The following is a 20,665-nucleotide window of genomic DNA, read 5'->3' on the forward strand; positions in this document are numbered from 1 at the left end:
TCTTTTAAAAAAATGTGACTTTTGGCTTTTTATGTGTTGTTTGTTTTATTCTCATACAGACAGACTATGAGAACATTGTGAAAAATCACCAGTGACACACACATTGTTGCCTTACAGTTTTATGTATAAAAACAATTTGCTGTTGAGATCAGAAACATTAAAATACAAATTATCTTTTTTTTTTTTTTTTTTTTAAATAAAATATACATACATTTAAAATTGTTACGTCTCTACAGATGCTCGATGATATACAATAAACTCTGTGCATCATCACAAACCTTGCTGTGTGGGAAACAATTAATATCAGATAAGAGCCTTCACTGTAATTATACTACATATCTATACAAAGAGCCGTCTAAGAATATAAGAAATCATGATAGTTTATTTCAAATACTAGACTGTACAGTTTTTAGTGTTCAACTTCAGCATAACGGACAAGAGTTGCCTCCATCTAGGAGGAGCCTTGGGCCAGGAAATGCTGAAAGAACTCCTGAGTCTTCCTCTTTTCTGCAAGATCCTGCTTGGTAGGGGACCTCAGGAGCAAGGAGGCAAAAATGGTGGCTATGCAGAAAGAAAAAAAAGGTATTCATATAGCATAGTACAACAAAAGGTTACTTTTCTAAGTTTAATGATACATCTTTATTAGCAGGGTTATATTTTTTGTGATAGAAAAGATTAGACAAAATTAAATAAATTGTAAATGTTAAGTATCATGTATATATTTTTTATAATTATGTCTAAAATGTCTTCTGTTGCTATAATTTAGTTAATATTCAACCATTATTTATACAGGGTAAGTGAGGTGAACATTCATTCTCTTTTCCTCATTTTCACTTCCTATGGCTTTATTTGTCCTTTCACTCTCTCAACATGCTGACCAAAACACAAAGCAGCAGCTAATAATAACAACACAATCCCAAATGAAAGAGACATGAAACCTGCTTCCGTTTCTTACCCAAGATGTTGACATCTAATCGATTGCTAGCAGAATTCTTCAACAGCTCACGGAGGAAGGCAGCTAAATAGTTGAACACATTTTTATGGCACTGAGGTAGCATGGAAATAACCTGAAAACAGAAAAAAGTAACATTATTGTAAAAAGAAAGATTCACTTTTATGATCGAACACAACTTGGAATAGATTGATAGTAATCAGCGATTAACTGTGGGCCATCTCACTCACTTTCTCACACTGACTGGCATTGAAGCAGCTTTCTAGGCACTGCTGGTAAAATGAGTAGGGAACCACAGGCTCTGGGAGGGCATCTAGGAAGAGAAGCAAGGCCTCCGCCGCTGAATGGTTACTGCCCGCTGCAGGTCAATATTGAGTCAAGGACGTAATTCTTGAGTAGAATCTTCATGTCTTGAAATGTTATAAGTGCAGAATAATAATCTAATATACTGTTACATCACAGGATTTATTCAAAGGGGCAGGTTAAAGCTACTACAAGGAACTTTAATTTTGTGGTGGTTTTGTGGGTACTCTGTGGACAAAAGAGGTGGGGATTCCAAGTCCCTTTAGAAAACCTTGCCCTGAAATATGGCCTTGGCCTCCGGCAGTGTGTTGTTGGTGTTGGTTACCGGCGGGCAACTGCAGACCAGTGAAGAAAAGCTCTGCTCTTGGCCAGAGCAGGAGTAGCTGCTGCAGCATGGACACACTACACTCTGAGGCAGATCTCTTCTTCTTGCTGACGGTTCTTATGTAGGTCATATAGAGTCATCAGTAATAAATCGAGACTGTTTCATAACATATTTAAAGTTCCTTATGAGAACTTTAACCATTAGATGGACAAAACCGACAGAAATACAGAGTAATTATATATAAAAAAGGGCTGAACAAAAAATATGTATTGAATACACTAACTTTTTCAAATATTTCATAAAGATAAAAAAAACAAAAACATTTCCAACAATGTTTATTTTGACAATAGTGTTGAAGGATACGGAGAGAATCTGGAATGCCAGTGTCAAGGCAATCTCTTATTTCTGCAAATTCACTTCGGAGCCCAGGTTGCTGAAATATGTCTTCCTGCAAATAGAAGACAGTAAATATCAAATCTTTTTTTCCTTAAAATGCAGTTATTAAGTCAAGGAGGTAAATTACTAACATGGTCACATGGGCTGAAAATGCTCTTTTAGTTTGAGGCGTAGTGAAGCTGCAATGAACTTGATTACAATTAATAGAAAATCTTATGTTTAAATTATAAAATTAAGATGAATTCCCTTCTCAAAATCAATTAGAGGCTCTACAAAGACATTTAAAAAGGCAAAAGTAAGAAAAAAAATGATCTGCAGATCAGTCAATATGGTTCAGTTGATGTCGGTACACTACATTCTTAGGACATTAACCACCGAGTTATACCAGTGTCTCTGTAGACTCAAGAACATTGAATCTTTTTGCTAAATCCTTGGTGCGTGCAGCAATTGTTGTTTTTTATTTGTCCTTATACGTAAAAGAAAAAATGTTTGAGAGGAGGCCAGAGCTGAATAATTCACTTTATGGATATGAACCTGCAAACAAGAAAATTGCCCAAACATACAAAGTCATACTATCGTATTCTTTGATTTTATTATAGCATCGAAATAGAAGCATCAGCAAATTTTCTTACCTGATTGAGTGCATTGCGAAACAAATGATCCACCATCATCCAGAGCTCTTTAGGAATGTCTAGAGGCTTTTCAGTGTTTGTTGCATCATCATCTCCAGACATCTCCGCCTGATGTTAAGAACAAGGCAAGCAAAGATAAGCAGTTCAGTCAAAATCAACTTCAAATATGAAACATGATAAAACTAGAATTACCACTTTGTGGATGTATGCCTCCACCAACCAGTCAAGTTAATACAGTTTAGATCCCTATCGACCAAAAGGTCATCACTTTTTTTACAATTGCGTGACATTGTCATAATTTCATTAATAATTCTTGAATTATGGCTAAAAATGTGTTCTGAGAGGAAACAATGACCTTTGACCACCAAAATCTACTCAGTTCATGTTTGAGTCCACGTGGACATTTTTATGCCAAATCTGAAGAAATTCCCTGCAGGCGTTAGTGAGATATTGGCTTTCACCAAAATGGACCGGACAGACAACCACAAAACATAATGCCTCCGGCTGCAGCTATAGTTATGGGTGGAGGCATAAAAAAATATTGATGCTGCGGCATATGAGATAACTGTGAATGGATGAGAGATATGTCAAGGGCTTAGTCCCTGCTTTGCTCGTGGGACCACTAACCACTTTACGGAGGGTCTTTTGCGGCATGTCCTGGATAGGCTCCCTCAGCTGGCACAATGTATGGATGGAAGAGCCGTAGCAGCTGGGCAGGTAGTTTCCTGTCATAGAGATGAAGTAGTCCTTGCCACGCTCCAGGTGGAGCACCAATATGTCTTCTATCTGCTCCTTTCCAGAGTTAAGGTCAGGTGCTGTTGAGCGGTTTACAAAAACCTCAAACTCAATGTCCACAGAACCACCTATAAGTTGAGAGAGATGCAAATATAGTAAAGAAAGGGGCTGGCTGAATTGTCATAATTCAGGAACTTTTGCCTGCTGCACATCTCTAATCTGTCATTACTCATTTTGCAAGACAAAAAGCCTGTAATTGTAAGTGTACTTAACAATTTCTAAAACCTAAAAAAGGCAGGACAATGATGCTTTATCAAAATGTAATATTTGAATCCGGGATGAAAAGCTTACTTTATGTGCTACTCACCCTGAGCGATAAAGCCTTTGGGAGGGTTGGCTGTGAGCCAGGGCTTGCAGTACGTGAGCTCGTTCGGCTTCTGGATAAACTCAAACTGACAAGGGACCTGCCCATCGTTGAAGAGGCTCAGTGTCTCTGCCTGGTGCTGCATGTATTTCACGTCCTTAAAATGGAACTGAGAGAAGAGGGATTATACTCTAATTCATGTGAATGTATCCTTTAATATCTGCATTATCCCCACAGTCGAAGATAAATATACAGCTTCATTAGTAGTGGTTTAATAACTGCATTGATCAAGGGAACATATCGAGAAGGAAACTGATTCAGATATCAGAGAGGTATTACAGCCACCATTACGTTCTAATAGGACTGAATGTGATGGGAAACTTTACCTCTCTCATGGACAAAGTTACAGATGGAATGCATTCATTCTCCATTTTGTCTATATTGCGTACAATCTCTTCAAAGGTCTTCTTGTAGGCCTCAGCATTAACTTTCTTGATCTGTAGGGACAGAGAAGAAAGATGTTATAGGCAAAGTAATTATGTGCATAGACATCTGTGTCATATGACCTTAAAACAATACACTGCAATAGAAAACAAGAGCCTATGGACGTGAATCGAGCAGATAGAGCTATATCTTAATGCACATCTTTTTCAATCAACAAGAAACTAAATTAAGGAAATGTGAGATGAAACCATTTAGAACGCTGAATCATTTACCCCGATGACAAGCAGGGAACTGACTGGTTTGTGGTCACTGGTCTTCAGAGTCATGTGACTCTGATAATGCTGCTGCATGATGTTTTTCCCTCTCCACAGGATACGGTCACACCATGCAGGCACGCGGCATTTTTCACTAAATGAAAAAGAAAGCCCAGATATTCTCGTTTGTTAATTATTAAACTCCAGGTCAAACTAGTGAACTATAGAAGAAGGGAAGCCCCTGGGCTTACTTCAGGCACATTCTCAATGAGCCAAGGATGTAGTTAAAATGGCTTTATTAGCGTAGGGAATTTCAGTTCCATATGCCGTACACTATTAAAAGGCGTTTTAACTAATTCCCCAGCTCGGTGCAAGCGTGCTTGAATTAAGCCCAGGAGCTCAAGCTGTTTCAACATTGCTACAGAGCAGAGTCCGATTAATGACTGACCGTGTCCCCCTTTGTACTATATTTGCATTGCATTACAAGATAGGCTCACCACCCCGAACCCCATATTTTCATTATAATGCTCTTGTGATACACTATTGTGCCAATCTTTTTGTGAATAAACAATTAAAGTGGTTTCGGCATAGTGAAACATAAATTTCGACATTGCAACACTATAAATCGAGATATAAACATCTACAGGAGAAGATTCATTGCTGTAGTACTTGACATTTCAACTATTCTTACTTTAGCTGTAAACATAGCTCATCATTTTAGGAATGATCTTCTTACTGTAAATGTAGCATTCTGCTATTTCACAGTCAGGGATTCATATGAGATTACCTTGTATCCCACTTGTCAGAGCCGGTGTCATATTTATAGGTAGGCTGGAAATCAATCTCTCCCTCCACAAAGCCAACAAACACAGCCTCCTCATCGATCTGCCTCTTGAGCTGAGGACAATTTGTAGCTGGTTAGTATCACGACTCATAAACACGAGTGACGAGCAAAGACTTTTTAAATAGCAGAAAGGAGAGTACAACATTGATATCACCTGATCATAACTGTGCAGTGTTTCAAAGTCATTTTTGCTTATTAGCTCCTTCACGTTTGTGACGTCAAGTTCACTGATCCTGTAGTTGAGGTCTCCAATCCAGAAAATCGCACTGGTGAGGCACAAAGACACAGAGAAAAAGAAACAGGGAGATAACTTGAATATGGAGAAGATATTGTCTCAGTTGGATATTGGATAAGAATTTGCGATTAAATTAATGTAGTGGCATAATGTTTAACATCTATGAAGAAACCACTTATTAAATGTGATGACACTGTAACTCGGTAATATACACTATAATTTAATCGGCTTCATACTCATGCTTCATGATAGTAAGTGGAGGCTGGGAAGGGTCAAGCTGGCGAAATTGGAGACGACTGCATATGTCCTTGTAGTCTTGATTACGTCTCTCGTATTCTTCAATGTGGGCAGCTAGGTGAGAGTTGACCACGCAGATATCAGAGTTGTGGAAGCGAAAACGGACCGACACAGCTCCCTTATTTCCCTGCGAATCAATGTGTGTTTGAAAGAACAATTCAGATAATATATTAAGCCACACGACTTAAAGCTCCCTGCAAAGGGTTTCGAGAAAAACGAAATGTTTTAGACATCATGCAGTTATATATGCCGCTTTGCTTGACAGATATTAAGCAAAAACTTTGACACTGTTTCAAATGGTTCATGGTGCAGATCCTGAACCAGTCTCTCATTACTGCAGGAAAGGATGGAGCAACCTTAAAAAAGGCCCCTACCGGTCACCAGCCAGACATCTGCTCTACACTGCAGGGAATGCTAAGTAAGCACAGCCGCATACAAGACAAGAATAATGTATTCTGCAACAGTGCATGAAGAGTTATGTTGGAGCTGCTGGCTGATGCTTAGTGGATGATGAAGCACTACATTTAAAACCAGTTCAAAAGGAGGAACCAGAAAGGGTTTTACTTTTTCATCACAGCTTTTCCTTTATGTACCCGTCCTGTGGACATGCAAAGGTCTCTGATCACGACTGCCATAAACATCTCTGCGCTGTTTATTATGTAATATCTTATAATATACACAACACCAGTTTATTTACATGAGGACCAGTGCATGAAAGATTAAGACCAGTAAAAATCGGTCCTTACCATCCTTCCCATGATGCCAGTGCCCACAGTCTCAGCCTCCACATCAGAGATGAACTCTGCATGCTCCTTCTTCACGTAGAAGATCAGCATGATGCCCACCAGTCGCACCAACTTCACCTGTTGCAGAAGATGTAAACCATTAACAGAGTAATGTAACAAGCATATTGGCTGGATGTATATATATATTTTTTTTAATGGCAGAAAGTGGGGTCAAATTAACCCTGTAGCCACATGACGCAGGCTCAAAAGTGCTTTTTATACAGTTTATGCTGTTTATATCAGCTTCTTAACCGTTTTCCATCCGCAACTACTGTGAACAACGACAACATTTACAGCTGAAAACGGAAGCAAAAAGTATTTCCCAGAATACAAAGTCGTTGTGCATGAAAAAAGTTTGATAAGCCTCCCTGTCAAACTTCACCAATCAACATTCAGATGTCAAGGGGAAAATAATATTCAGCTTGTTGAGCTATACAGTGTCAGTTACATATCAGCCAATGAGCTTTAGTCTGAGCATTGACAGTGGATGAAGAAATAGCACCTCATTAGACTGCCTACAAGACTTACAGACATCCTGGAAGCACTACAATTACAAGAAGAAAACTATCAAGAAAGGAGGAAGTGAATGAGCTAGAGTCAGCACTGTAAGAAAAGGGAAGTAGATGAAAGCGAAGGGGAAGAAAAAGATAAAGACAAAAAAAGTAACTTTTAATATAAGGCCTCACTAAGCTCATCACATAAGCAGGGATATCATTACTGTTCCGTGGGACAAAGTGTGATGGTGCAGTGTTATGTAGACAGTTAATATGCCCATACGCAGAAATTGCATGAGCTAATCTGCTTACTGTAACACAGAACACTTCAAACACAAAGAAAATTATGCTATCAGCATCCATGTTAAAAAGAGCTGAACAAGCTCTACAGACAAAATATCGTAGGCCCAGTCGAAATACCAACTCGCTGTTAATAACTATATTAATACAGGAAAAAAAGGATTATAAAAAAAAAAAAAAAAGCCTTCCTTACTAAGGCATACTTGGCATCTGGATGCAAGGCGTCTGATACAGCCCTCGTCCACTCCAGCTCCTTGGGGGTGTCATTGAAGAAGAAAGCCTCTTTGCTGAGGTCAAGTTCCTGAAAACTATCAGGAAGGACAAACGGTAAAATTAAGATTTTTGAGCTTTACCTAATACTTTCATGGTCATTTCAAAACTTTTTAAATGTAGGCAGGATTACAAATAGTGCCGACTCTGAAGGAAGGCATGATCTCCTACTTAAAACAGGATCAATGGTTGAATACATCTGTCAGAGGCTCGAGCAGTTAATATCCGTCTGTGTAATGGGATTAAGCGGAGAATTGTAAGGCTATTCTCCAGCAGGGTGAGGGGTACTTACCCCACGCAGTACATGTCAGGAGGCTTCGCAGTGCAGCTCAGCCAAGGACGGAGGCTTTCCTTTGGTGTCTGTCCATTCACATTGTATGTGCCGAGAAAAAAGCTGAAACAGAACGGGGAGAGACGAGAAGTTGGCACAAAGGAGAGGAACACAGAGCCACAGCAAACTATTTTGAGTTTATCCCGCAGACTCTGAGGGTTTTCTAGCAAAAACCTGTCTTTTCCAGTCGACATTAGGAGAGATTAAAATAGTGAAACAATAAACTCAATCTTTTTTTCATTCTTGACCCAACAATTGCTGTCACTTTTTTGGGTGTACAACAGAGTGCAACACTTCCAATGTTTTTTTTAAGGAGCACTTTGGATTTCTGACCTGGCTGGACTGCACATTTCAACAAATAATTCTGATTGGCTACACCCTGGCCCTTACACTCATACACAGTTACACATAGGAGAGGTCTACAGTCTTACGTGACAGTAGATATTGGAGAATAATAATAGTCTCATCTTTTGACCTCTGAGCAGCCCCACTGGAACTTAAGTGTCTTGCTATAGGTCACCTAAATTGTAAGAAAATGTGAGACGACCCAACCCATGTCATTTACCTCCCCACTGAGACTTATGATGCAGTTCCAGATTGAAAATCAGCTTTTTTCCCCCCATTCAATAGCCCTCTGCTCTGACCTTCAGGCAGGAGCTGCTCTGTTCATGCTGCTGCAAAGGAGCAGCATGGGGAACTGTATTTTGTGCTGACTGCCATCGCACTGTACAACACTTTCTGCCCTAATGTCCATACCCTCAGCAAACTAGAAAAATGCTGAAGCTGTCTTTACACAGACTACTTTCTTAGATATTTACCTAATTTGCAGAATTATTCTTAATCAGCATCATTTTTTTAGTACATTCTCAGTATGTACTGTTTTATGAGAAGAAGGCAATGCACATACATGTATCCTTTTCTGTAGATCTGCTGTTTGTGATTATGGCAACTAGTGAAGTGTATTTATTTCTATTTAGTCATGCAGGGACATAAGCCTGTCCAGCAAGCTTTGAATAACAAGGTAGGTAAACAGTCAAATACCAAACACAAACACATTCAGACTAAAACATACAGACAATTTAGAGTTTCAAAAGCACCTGAGCTCCATGTCTGGTGTGTGGGAGGAAATAAAAGCACCAAGGGGAAACCTGCACCCAACATGCAATTACCACGCAGAAAGGAATCAGAGTTGAACTATATCATGGATGTCTGTGTGTCTGTGTACCATCCACTGAGCCAACATGCTACCTATGACACATATAGTGCTTCTAGATATATTTATAATTACATTTTACAGTGAATAGCATAATTGTTTTAGCACAACATATAGAATATTTTCCCTATGTATTTATTTGTATCACAAATGCTGTTGTATTTTTTGATATTTATATTTATTATATCTATATTTCTGTTAATTCTATGCTATATTATTTTTGTAGGCTTAAATATTAAAAAGGCACAGATCTACCAGCAGGAGGCAGTGTCAGCTTCATAGCAAAACCATGGTGCTGACTTCAGCAAATGATGTAAAAAAAACAAAAAAAAAAAAACCTGAGCTACAGAAGTTAATGCACTACATTTGGCGCATTTCTTTTTGACAGTGTCTGAAACAGCGCAGCCTAATTTAGCAAAGACCTTAATACACAGAAATACAAACCCACAGATGTTGACTCATGTCTTTTACAGAAACCTTGACTCACAGTTACACTGTGGGCTTCTCCTTATCTGAGGACCAGCAGTTACGAGTAAAATACCTGAAGTCCTCCGTGTAGGTGTAAAGGTCCTCATTCTTCAGCAGCTCACACTTGATGAGGTTGTCTCGCAGGCCAAACTGCGGCATGGCCAGAATCTGAGCTTTGTTGGCGGTGGTGTGGCTAGAGGAGCGCACCATGTCATCCCGGTCCTCGCGACTGGATTTGCCCTGACTGAAGACCAGCAGAGAAGAAATAACAGTTAGGTGTGGGAGGAGGGACAGTCCAAGATAGAATTAGAGTAATTTCCTCAAACTGGTGTGATTTCAGAGGAAACTAATTATATTAAACTTTGTATGGACAGTTGCCAGTTCTCATTCAGGATACTCTTGCCTAACTGCAACAAGTAATACCTCTGCTAAAAGCCAGAAATACAATTATGGCATAACAGAGACATTACATTCTGCTCCAGACTAACCACCTAATGTACAGTAGATCCCCACAGTGAAAACAGGAACCCATGCTATGCGGAGAAGCTTTATTTCCATGTTGTCAATATGGAATGAGGCTGATGGGAGAGGAAGAAATGTAATATGCCTGGACCCTGTAATCTTCCAGGAATATGCTTTAACTGAACTCCATCTTGGAGTATAGGCATTTGATCAAGAAGTGGCAGCAGTGGCTTCCAGGTTAAACAACTGAACTGTGCAAATTTGCATTTTAGACTTTAACAACTTGAAATAAATGTAACACTCATCACCAAGCTGCTGCCAGATAGGTACACAGTCTCTGTTGTGAAACTGGTGGAGAAAAGTAATCAACTCACCATAAATCTGCTATTTTATGCACTCAAACTCCAAACATGAAAAACATAGTATATGTTTCAGGCTTTACTTAGCGTTACCTTCAAAATAGCTATTTAAATACTTTTTTACTTGAGTAATGATAAAAATGTATCCTGTGAAGTACCTCTAGTAGTGCTATGGGCCGATGTTTTTGTGAGTGCCATCCTATTTTGATTGATCTCATGTACCAGCACAAGCGTGGAAGTAATGCAATACACATTCATGTCAATGGTTTCACACTATTCCACTGTGTACAGCAGGTGTTAATGCACCAAAAAACGCAGCAATGCACCAAAAAAAAGGCAGGAGAGAAGACTGTTTGGAAGTAAACATAGATAGAAACAATGCAGGTTCCAAATAAAAAAATATATAAACTTTACACATTGAGATTCAGCATTTTTGATGATCATCAAGGATACAAACAATACTCTTTGTAAATAACACTGAATGAACAAAAAAAATATACATACAAGTTGTGTAAAGCGTTTTTCAGAGCTCCCACAATGTGATATATAAAAAAAAAAAAGCCTTACCTCTCTGGGATGGAATAGGCTTGTTTGGACTTCTGCGTGCCACTGTTAGCACCTTTCTCCTTTTCTGAAGTTCCCTTTTTGTCTGACGATTTCTCTGTTCGGGAAGAGCAGGAGAGAAAGGGAACATTCATTTTTTTTTTTAAACTTCGTTTAAAATGTTAAACACAGAGCATAAAGGTTAATGGCAGCATTAAAGCACAGTTCTACATAAAGTCCATTAACACAGCCTGCACTTTGAATCGCAAACTAATAAATTGTTTGCAGGTTGTCTGTGTGTCAAGGCAGACTATGTGTCAGTGTGCCTTGCCAGCTTTTGGGAGACCTTCCCATCAACATTATCTTACACTCTGCCCTAGGTATTGACAACCTGGGACGACTCATTCTAATAGAGGGAACCCAACCCTTGGCAAACCCAAATTTCAACCCTTTAAATAATGAATATGGAGAATAGATAATTATAACTAAGAATAAAAACAAGCCTGCACAGGAACACACTCGGAATGATAAAAATTGCCATGTCACAGCTATGTTGTTGTGGTCAATCGACTGAAGCTGCCTTTAGCAGTTAGATACAGTTATTGCATCCCAAGTAGCTGGATTTAATGGCCGTGTGTGAAGTATGAGACAGCATGGCCCCTGTCTCCTGCAGCTTGGCAGGGAACACAGCTGGCTGCTCTGAAACGGAAAGCCAAGTTCTTTGAACAGGAAATTAAACTCTACAACGTTGAAGCAGACTACATTAAGAGTGCATCTGACCAATAGTACTCATGACGCAAAAGATGAGATACACAACGCTTCCATGTTTGTATACTCTTAATAACACGACCTCCACTTGGCTAACTGAAAGCCTCTTAAGATGGGATCACAACCCAAGATGCATTTGTTTTTATGATCCGTTTGTGTGCAGCATTCAAAGCAAGAACCCCACGGCTCAAATACACTGACATTAACTGACTGGACATGGATATAACAACAATACACTCTACGAGATAAATTATAAAATATTTTAATTAGAAGGTCACAGAGTTATGGAAATAAAACAGAGGTTACACATTTGTGAAGCAGACGGGATTGAGATACAAACAATGCAATTAAGGTAAGTCTGACTGGCAATGCTTTGCTTTGCTTTTCCCACAGTACAATTTTTGTTAGAGAGGTGTGATTTTTCTCATAGCTGTGTTTAACGCAGCACTAAAGTCCGAGTCAATTATAACAAAAATAATCTACTGCTTTTATCACTATAACCACAATTGCCATACTACTAAGCCTGCAAATTTCCCCGTTGCGGGACTCTACTTATTTTTTGCTTATCTTAGTATCTTAGTTTTACAAAGGAAACATTCTCATCAGAACAACTTTACTAAGGAAATAGTTTGTGACCTGTGTGACCATCTCTGAGAACAAGCTGTAAGCACAACATGTCTGTAATGCTTACAGCATTGGTTTCATTTTGTAAAAAAAAAAAAAAAGGCAATGCAAGGTTAACTATAGAAGCAGCTTTTTTTTTTTTAAATCCAAGAATAATCGATTGATTACATTTTAATTCAAAACCAATTACTTTTTTTGTTTGTGGGAACAGGACAATAAAAAGAGCTTTTGTTTGACTTAGAAAATCAACAGCAAACTGTGAAATGCTTTTGGAAGTGTGACTAGAAATGCTGACTTTGAGATGGTGCAAATCACCATGTGCACACAGCAACCTGTCTTGACTTAGGGGTTGCCAAGTTCAACTATGCAGAAAAAGAAAGTATAAAAAAAAACTAAACCTTGGATTGCAAGGATGCTGATTGATAAACCATAAACCATTAGAGTTCATTCCTATTCTATTGTTTGCATAGATAACCTTATGGTACAGTAACTTTACAGCCTTCATTCTAAACTGCTCGGAATACCAGGCGGAGCAAAAATGATATACAACAACCTTATATTATACAAGAGTTCTACATTGTTTCCTTATTGAACTGCAATTTATCTTAAAAGGTAGAATAACAGCAATGAAACAAAAACATGGTACCATAAAAAACAAATGTGATTCCTGTTAAAGCAAGAGTTAAAAAGTGTCTCAATGATTCTCAATTTAAATGCACAAATGGTAGTTTTTGTTATAAAATGTTACAAATATACATTCTAAAAGATAAACAATACCGCTTGTGGTCCCCTAAAATACAGAGACCGTTCACTGCTGTTTGCAACATGCCAAAGACAGTTATGACTAACTGCATTGGACGTCTATGGTTTGTCATGTAGTTGGTTACTTAAATCTAACCATTACTGCAACAGTTTTTTTTTTTGCAACCAGCACCTGTTTGAAGGCCCTGAACCCCCATGAGGCTTTGTGTGTGGGCATCTTTGTTAGTTCATGGCATACAGTACCAGTCAAAAGTTTGGACACACCTTCTCATTCAACTACTTTGAAGAAATATAAAATATAAAAAATATTCTGGTTTGTTGAGAATTTGTTTGTTTTGCAAATAATTCCATATGTGTTCCTCCGTAGTTTGGATGTCTTCAATATTAATCTACAATGTAGAAAAAAATATTAAAATAAAGAAAGAAAAAACATTGAATGAGAAGGTGTGTCCAAACTTTTGACTGGTACTGTATGTTACATTCCTGCTTATGCTTTAGTATTTCTTAACCAGCTAATGAGCTTAACTAAAAGGAGTAAGTTGCAGGAAGTCTGACTAGTTGCGATTTCACACGCCTATGCCTTTATCTGTGGTTGATCACAAGTCAGCATAAATGTCAAGTCATATCAGGACTCAAGCTCTTCAGTATTAAAAAACTGACAAAGCCTTTTAACTACATCTGCACAAAGTTCAACATTGCACAACTTCCCCCGATGGGTAATAAACTGCAGAGGAACCAATTTTGTAAATTACTACTATACCCAACTGTTCCAAATTAAAAAAAAAAAAAAAAAAAAAAAAAACACAACAAAAAGAACAACCTTCATCTCACTGAGATGCCAGAAGAAAGTTTGCAGACCACTGATTTCAGCTAATGGAGGATGAGCCTCAAATGAAAGTTTATATCTTGAAAACCAGAAAATAGAGCAGCACACTGCACACACATATACAAAGGTGTCTCAATGAATGCCACAACCCTGTGTCACAAACCCCCCCATGTTATTGCACCATCAACCACAGCAGGTGTGTCATGATCTGTCACACAGCAGCAACACAATGAACTAGTTCATATTAGCATTGAGCTAACCGTCTCCATGGGCTAACAATCCTGATGGCTTTTCACTGAAGCGTGCACGTATGACATTAACAATACAACATGGATTTAAAAAAATAAAAATAAACTATATTTCCGCCTGACGAATACTTGCCCTTATGCTAATGTGGCTAAAGTTAGCATATTTTGAAATACCGACTAGCTAGCATTAAGGTAAGCTAGAGATCAGATGCTAACAGAGCTCTGCGGTGGTATTTCCTGGTATTCTCCACCTCAAACAAACAAAAAAAGTAAATCAGCAAAAGTAGGAATCTTTTTGCATACCAGAGTCTCTCATCACCCTAGACATCTCCATTCACGCATTCTGTGCAGAGGAGCAATGTCCAGTGTGTGTGAGACCTGCCCATGCTAACGCTGGAGTGGGAGGAGTGGGAGGAGGAATGGGAGGAGTCAACTCCCACTGCTGCAGACAGGAGGCTGAACCAAACAGACTATGCGACCGGAAACCAGCTTCAACGCACCAGTGTCACATCAGGAAGTTAAGCTGGTGCATTTCAAAAAGATAAATGCATTGAATAAATACTTGTACTTTATTTAAACAACCCTGTAAAAGGACCACACAGATGAAACATGTGGCATGATTTGCATTATGAGCATTACCTTTTTTTGTTTGTTGCTTTACATTTACATACTTTTTAAATCATCTATTTTACATATGATATATTCGTGGTTATAAATAGTATGGCTTTTACATACAGTACCAGTCAAAAGTTTGGACACACCTTCTCATTCAACTACTTTGAAGAATCTAAAATATAAAACATATTCTGGTTTGTTGAGCATTTGTTTGTTAACCACATAATTCCATATGTGTTCCTTCATAGTTTGGATGTCTTCAAAATTAAATAAAGAAAAACCATTGAATGAGAAGGTGTGTCCAAACTTTTGACTGGTACTGTACATGCATTGAATAAATACTTGTACTTTATTTAAACAACCCTGTAAAAGGACCACACAGATGAAACATGTGGCATGATTTGCATTATGAGCATTACATTTTTTTGTTTGTTGCTTTACATAATTCCATATGTGTTCCTTCATAGTTTGGATGTCTTCAAAATTAATCTACAATGTAGAATTATTATTTATTTTTTTAAATAAAGAAAAACCGTTGAATGAGAAGGTGTGTCCAAACTTTTGACTGGTACTGTACATGCATTGAATAAATACTTGTACTTTATTTAAACACCCTGTAAAAGGACCACACAGATCAAACATGTGGCATGATTTGCATTATGAGCATTACATTTTTTGTTTGTTGCTTTACATTTACATACTTTTTAAATCATCTATTTTACATATGACATTCGTGGTTATAAATAGTATGGCTTTTAATCTAGCATGCAAAAATGTAATGTGGAATGAAATCTGTGTGAAATTGGCCCTTAACATGTAAGAACAATCACACAAACTTTACAAACAACGCCTAAGAATTATACATTTCACAGATCTCATGTAGTTGCCTTTTCTGTGTAAAGACCATTTCAAAGAAATTGCATTGAACAGCCTGGATATGGTTACTTCCTGTCAGCTTATTAGGTCAAGTTTATCAATGTGAAACGCTAATTTACATACTATACTGCTTTCCATGCAGTCATTTCCACATATAATAGCATGAAAACCACAAGTGGTATTAAAAATAATAATAATGACTGCATTCAATGTAGTTCAATGCCAGGCCCATTACACTGCTGTCGTCAATGCTGGCTCGCTGTCTTTATCTTAAAATTAAAAGGAATGGAGTCATAATTGATGTCATTAGTTACACTTGTGTTTTTTCTGCTATGACACATCAAGCCTATTGTGTGACTGGTTTCTTCTCCACATGGCGCTCTGACAGTTATGACTAATTTTGTTACAACTCAAACACAGGTTGGGCCGATGGCATTTAAAGGAAGTGGTTATTTCAAAACCACCTGGGTTTATCATGCAACCCTCTGATGGAGACTTTTATCTGAGTGAACTATCTATGCCAAAAAAAGAGCAAACACCAAGAAGATCAAGACATGCTGCAAAAATACTGACAGCCCTATTCCAATTTACCAAAGTTGTATTGGTCATGAACTGGCTGTGAAATTCAGCAAATAGAAATAAATGACTAACCTGTTTTCCAGTGTTGATTGAGATTAGTGAGTGTTGTGCCCAGGGGAGCAAGGGCCTGTTTGACAACTCCCTCGCCTCTGGTGGATTTATGGTACTTGTTGATCCATTCAAACTTGGGTGCCGGTGTGGTTGACTTGCAAACATCTGAAAAAAAGAGCATGAGAATAAGAATAGATTAGGATAATCATCAATACTTTTTGAGTGAAGAATACAACAAGAGCCAGCTTTTTTGAGTTTGATCTGTTTTCAGGCAAAAGTGGAGAAGATAGAGCAACAGTAATGGTAAGATTCATGATATAGACAAGAGTGCTTATTTATCTACTCCATTTGTTCTTAAGAAATTTAAAAGCGGTATTTCTAAGCGACATCTTTCAATTTCTTGCTCTTCTATATTGGTCTTACTTCAATTTTGTATGACTACCTCCACACTTTGTGCTTTAATGCTTTAAATGTGGCTACAAGTATACAGGTGCTGCAGTGCATTAAAGCCACTTTTATCTGCTTACCTTTACCACTTCCCACACTCTTCCGTTTAACAACAACAGGTGCAAGGTCATTCAATCTTTCCATCACCGTATTCCTCACTGGGTTAAAAGCATTTGTGGATCATATCAGTAAACCACAAAAAAACCACATATCCGTTTTGTCTATGCTCACAGGCAGTTTCCCACGTGAAAAATAGTGAGCCGGTGTCAAAGGTGACACATCCCTACCAAAACCACATCCCTACCAATGGCCCATTCCATTCAGATACACAGGATGCAGAAAGTAAAAAGTAGTTCAAGAAACGCAGTAAAGGGGAATTTACACGTCCTTTTCAAACTGTTCTCATCTTGTTGGTCTGTAAACACTTATTGTAAAAAAGACACTCAGAGTACACTATCCAAACTCCACCCCTTCTCTCTCTCTGTCTGTATCTCTTCTTTTTGTCAGCCATGCGTTATGTACACACCCAATAACTGACAGATGAAGTGACAACTGACAGTTTGTAGTTCTAAAAAAGTGTAAATTGTGAACCACAGCCACCAACTGTCTCAAAAAATGTGATTGTGTACTGTTTTAAAATTCATTAACCCATAAAAAGTTAAATAAAAAAAAATAAAGGTATTATTTGGCACATAATGTAAACTGAAGGCAATTGAAGACTTGCTGAACAGGTTTCCTCCAAACAGATGGTTAGAGCATCAGATTATTTGTACTTCAGATATGGGTGCTTCCGCTTCCTGCATTGCTCGGGAAGTGCAGGAGGGTCCATGAAACTGCATTGTTGAATGAATGGTATTTTCCCATGTGTATCAAAAACTTTCAGTGGTATCGTGCCAATGTCATCTCAGTTAAACAAGTTTTCAAAGGGCATTTTTCTTTAAAAATTCCCACAAACTGTATAACATCTTTTAATTCTTTGATTATCCTCAATAAAAGAAATAACTGCTGGATGTCATGAGAAAATATCCCACTGAGGGCTGACCTACCACTCCACGCTTTGTTGACCTCACTTAGGAAGAACCGTGAGTGGGAACCAAAAGGAAGTCTGAGCTCTAATTCCTCTTCCTGGTAGCTGACTCTCACTTTAGTATCGGCACCTAGAATCAGATGAAGAACACAGGAAAAAAATAAAATGTTTAATTTCATGCAATGGATCAGTTATGTAGCATATCATGATAGAGCTGTAGTGGTAACTGGGGAAACTCACCCACGACTGCAAGTTCCTGTGGTGAGGAAACTAAAAAAAGGGTGCAGGAAGACAAATGTGTGAGGGCCCTTTAGATAAATTACTCTCATGTTACTGACAGTAATGACACATTACTTCTGGACTCTCAAATTTAATTGTCCATCTGTTTGCAATGGAATACAACATTTGAAAGCAGCTCACCCTCCACGACAGCAAAGTCAAGGGAGATGGGTATGATATCCTCCAGTGACACGTCATCAGCAGTAATAGCCATCCTTCGATGGGTGTAAATAAAGATTCTACAAAATATTACAATTGGATTTAGTTAACAGTCTGAAGGCACATGCAGGGAAGGGCACAACAAAAAGACCAGTTATTAAATGTAATGCAAGCTGGTACAGTATCGCCTTGCAGCTCTGCAGTAAATGCTACCATTCAGATATAATATATAATTTTGGTTAGTGTGTCAGAAGGATGATGCAACTCTGTGGTCAGTTTTTAAGGCCAGTATGTGACCTTGCTAGTCGTACTATATTGTCTAGTACTCACGCATGTTCTCTTGTAGACTCCACCAATCCCAGCAGTCTGCTCTCTGTAATGTTATCACAGAAGACGTCACATTGTACAGCATGTTTACAGTTTAGTTAAGGATATAGTGGAAATATGTTCATGTGTTTTCTTTCAGTTGCACCTTATATTTCATACTTCCCCATGACCTTCCTCTCATTTCAACTTATTGTTTTGGTACACTGGGCAACGTTTTTAGTTTATTTCCCACAGCATAACAAGCGAATAGGTTATTCTAGAATATTTCCATTTTATACTAATTCCTTTAAACTTCACATAGAAATATATATACTTTTTAAAATGTTACATTATTTGACATATGAGCTTACTTTACAGATTAATAATTAACAAATTAACTCCATCGTCATAATATAAAATATGATATGTGAAACTGCTTAGCAGAATGTAACATAGTTAGGATAAGATCAGCTTAAAATGCTGTTATAATAGTAGTATATAAGTATAAAATATTACATTATGCAATTCTGCTCCATTAAAAGTACTTTTACTTTTGAAACTTTGAGCACATATTCATGATAATACTTTACCATAAGTCATATTCTGAATGCAGGACTTTTAGGTACAGTACCAGTCAAAAGTTTGGACACACAAATTCTCATTCAACTACTTTGAAGAATCTAAAATATAAAACATATTCTGGTTTGTTGAGCATTTGTTTGTTTACCACATAATTCCATAATGTGTTCCTTCATAGTTTGGATGTCTTCAATATTAATCTACAATGTAGAAAAAAATAAAAATAAAAACAAAGAAAAACCATTGAATGAGAAGGTGTGTCCAAACTTTTGACTGGTACTGTATTCTTTTAATGTATTTGTATTTTTCTTGAGGTGGTATGATGTGAAGAATCTACATTTCTTCTTTTATGACTAAAGCAGCAACTGGTGACACAAAGATGCCATCTTGTGGATGAGAGGTCTCACTACAAAAGTTGGCCCAAATCCTTCAGAGAGTCACACCCGACTACGAATCAACACACACACACTAGTGCTACAAAACGACGTGCACTGTAAAAAAAAAAAAAAAAAAAAAACCTTGCCTGGATTGAATTCACAGCCTAAGTGAAGGCTTAACATCTATTTATTGCTAAATGTCAATGCCCTCATCTCACAAATCCCTCCCCCGAGCTCTGATATCCTTCAACGGAGTTAGTCCAGTTTAGTTCAAGTGCTGCTGATCGATAAACAAACACGTGAACGCGTCTCAAAGGATACTATGATGCAGTTGTCTTCCCTTTCCAAAGTTTCTTGAATTGCGACGGACTGATCCATAGTGAGGACTGGTGTGACAACTTCTGCTTCCCACGCTTCCCCCGGTCTTTAGTTTAAAGTGACTCCGGTTATTTCCCTTCAAAAACACAGAGACACTTCAGGGTTCCTCGTGTAATCCGACATTATTCCCTTTTTTTTTGTTTGTTTGTTCGATCCAGATGTTTTTCTTCTTCTTCCCCTCCGCTGCTGGCTCGGCCCAGTCTGCCACGCACTGATTCGGGATCGCCCCGTGCACCCGCGCTGACGTCACATCTGGGCTGTCATCAGCTGGGTTTGGTTTTGGATTTAGGCCTCAGGCGTTTGACCCAAACAGGATTATGTTCAACAATGAAGCCCTACCCCCAGCTGCTACAAAGTTATTTCACAGCTTTCGAGGAGATTTAATGAGCCATCAGGTCAATTAAGTGGAATTAAAACCAAACTGTGATACATTAATCCAGTTTAAAATGACTGGGTGCATTATTCAACTCTGTTGTTTTAGTAGAGACGCTGAAATTGTTTTCTACATACTTAAAATCTATACTCTGATATCAATAGAAATCTGATAATAATATATTGGCCGATGGGAAATATATATATAAACACAAGATCTGTGACCAAGGTGGCCTACCTACTGAGGGACATTTCACTGCGCAAAAAAAAGATCTTGCAGTGCTCTGCGGTGAACAAACTGTAATGTGGTGGTACTGTTTCTAAACCACCTCAAACCTAGACTGGCATTTCCATATTAGAACTTCTTGTTACTCATGTTGTGATAA

The 20,665-nt window shown here is 38.1% G+C and overlaps 1 protein-coding gene across 3 annotated transcripts; it reads right to left on the minus strand.

Annotated features, from left to right (window-relative positions):
• Window positions 1-110: 110 nt before the first annotated feature.
• On the minus strand, window positions 111-20,156 carry inpp5b (inositol polyphosphate-5-phosphatase B). Of its 3 annotated transcripts, XM_054621120.1 has the most exons (23): window positions 19,850-20,156; window positions 18,598-18,676; window positions 18,250-18,347; window positions 18,070-18,099; window positions 17,849-17,959; window positions 16,377-16,520; window positions 11,031-11,124; window positions 9,716-9,886; window positions 7,923-8,024; window positions 7,554-7,668; window positions 6,528-6,644; window positions 5,721-5,908; window positions 5,404-5,515; window positions 5,193-5,302; window positions 4,424-4,559; window positions 4,094-4,204; window positions 3,711-3,876; window positions 3,236-3,471; window positions 2,609-2,716; window positions 1,944-2,028; window positions 1,183-1,310; window positions 956-1,067; window positions 111-561 (listed from the first exon to the last, which is right to left on the minus strand). In XM_054621120.1, the coding sequence occupies exons 1-23, from the start codon at window positions 19,905-19,907 to the stop codon at window positions 452-454; spliced, it is 2,721 nt and encodes a 906-aa protein (XP_054477095.1). In that variant the 5' UTR covers window positions 19,908-20,156; the 3' UTR covers window positions 111-451. The 3 variants fall into 3 exon arrangements, with proteins under 3 accessions (XP_054477095.1, XP_054477096.1, XP_054477097.1); XM_054621121.1 differs by lacking the exons at window positions 17,849-17,959; window positions 18,070-18,099; window positions 18,250-18,347; window positions 18,598-18,676; window positions 19,850-20,156 and adding an exon at window positions 16,883-16,969; XM_054621122.1 differs by lacking the exons at window positions 16,377-16,520; window positions 17,849-17,959; window positions 18,070-18,099; ... (1 more) ...; window positions 18,598-18,676; window positions 19,850-20,156 and adding an exon at window positions 14,538-14,676.
• Between the last annotated feature and the right edge of the window lie 509 nt (window positions 20,157-20,665).

The sequence above is a fragment of the Anoplopoma fimbria genome, chromosome 20 (assembly GCF_027596085.1).
Source record: "Anoplopoma fimbria isolate UVic2021 breed Golden Eagle Sablefish chromosome 20, Afim_UVic_2022, whole genome shotgun sequence".
NCBI lineage: Eukaryota > Metazoa > Chordata > Actinopteri > Perciformes > Anoplopomatidae > Anoplopoma > Anoplopoma fimbria.

What these genes read in the sequence shown, in the direction of transcription:
- inpp5b (XM_054621120.1), bottom strand. Translation starts at nt 19,907, where the DNA reads ATGGATCAGTCCGTCGCAATTCAAGAAACTTTGGAAAGGGAAGACAAC. An exon ending in ACCTACACGGAGGACTTCAG is followed by an intron (nt 8,025 to 9,715) that starts GTATTTTACTCG and finishes GTTCTGTTTCAG; the next exon opens with CTTTTTTCTCGGCACATACA. An exon ending in CTGGCATCATGGGAAGGATG is followed by an intron (nt 5,909 to 6,527) that starts GTAAGGACCGAT and finishes ATTGATTCGCAG; the next exon opens with GGAAATAAGGGAGCTGTGTC.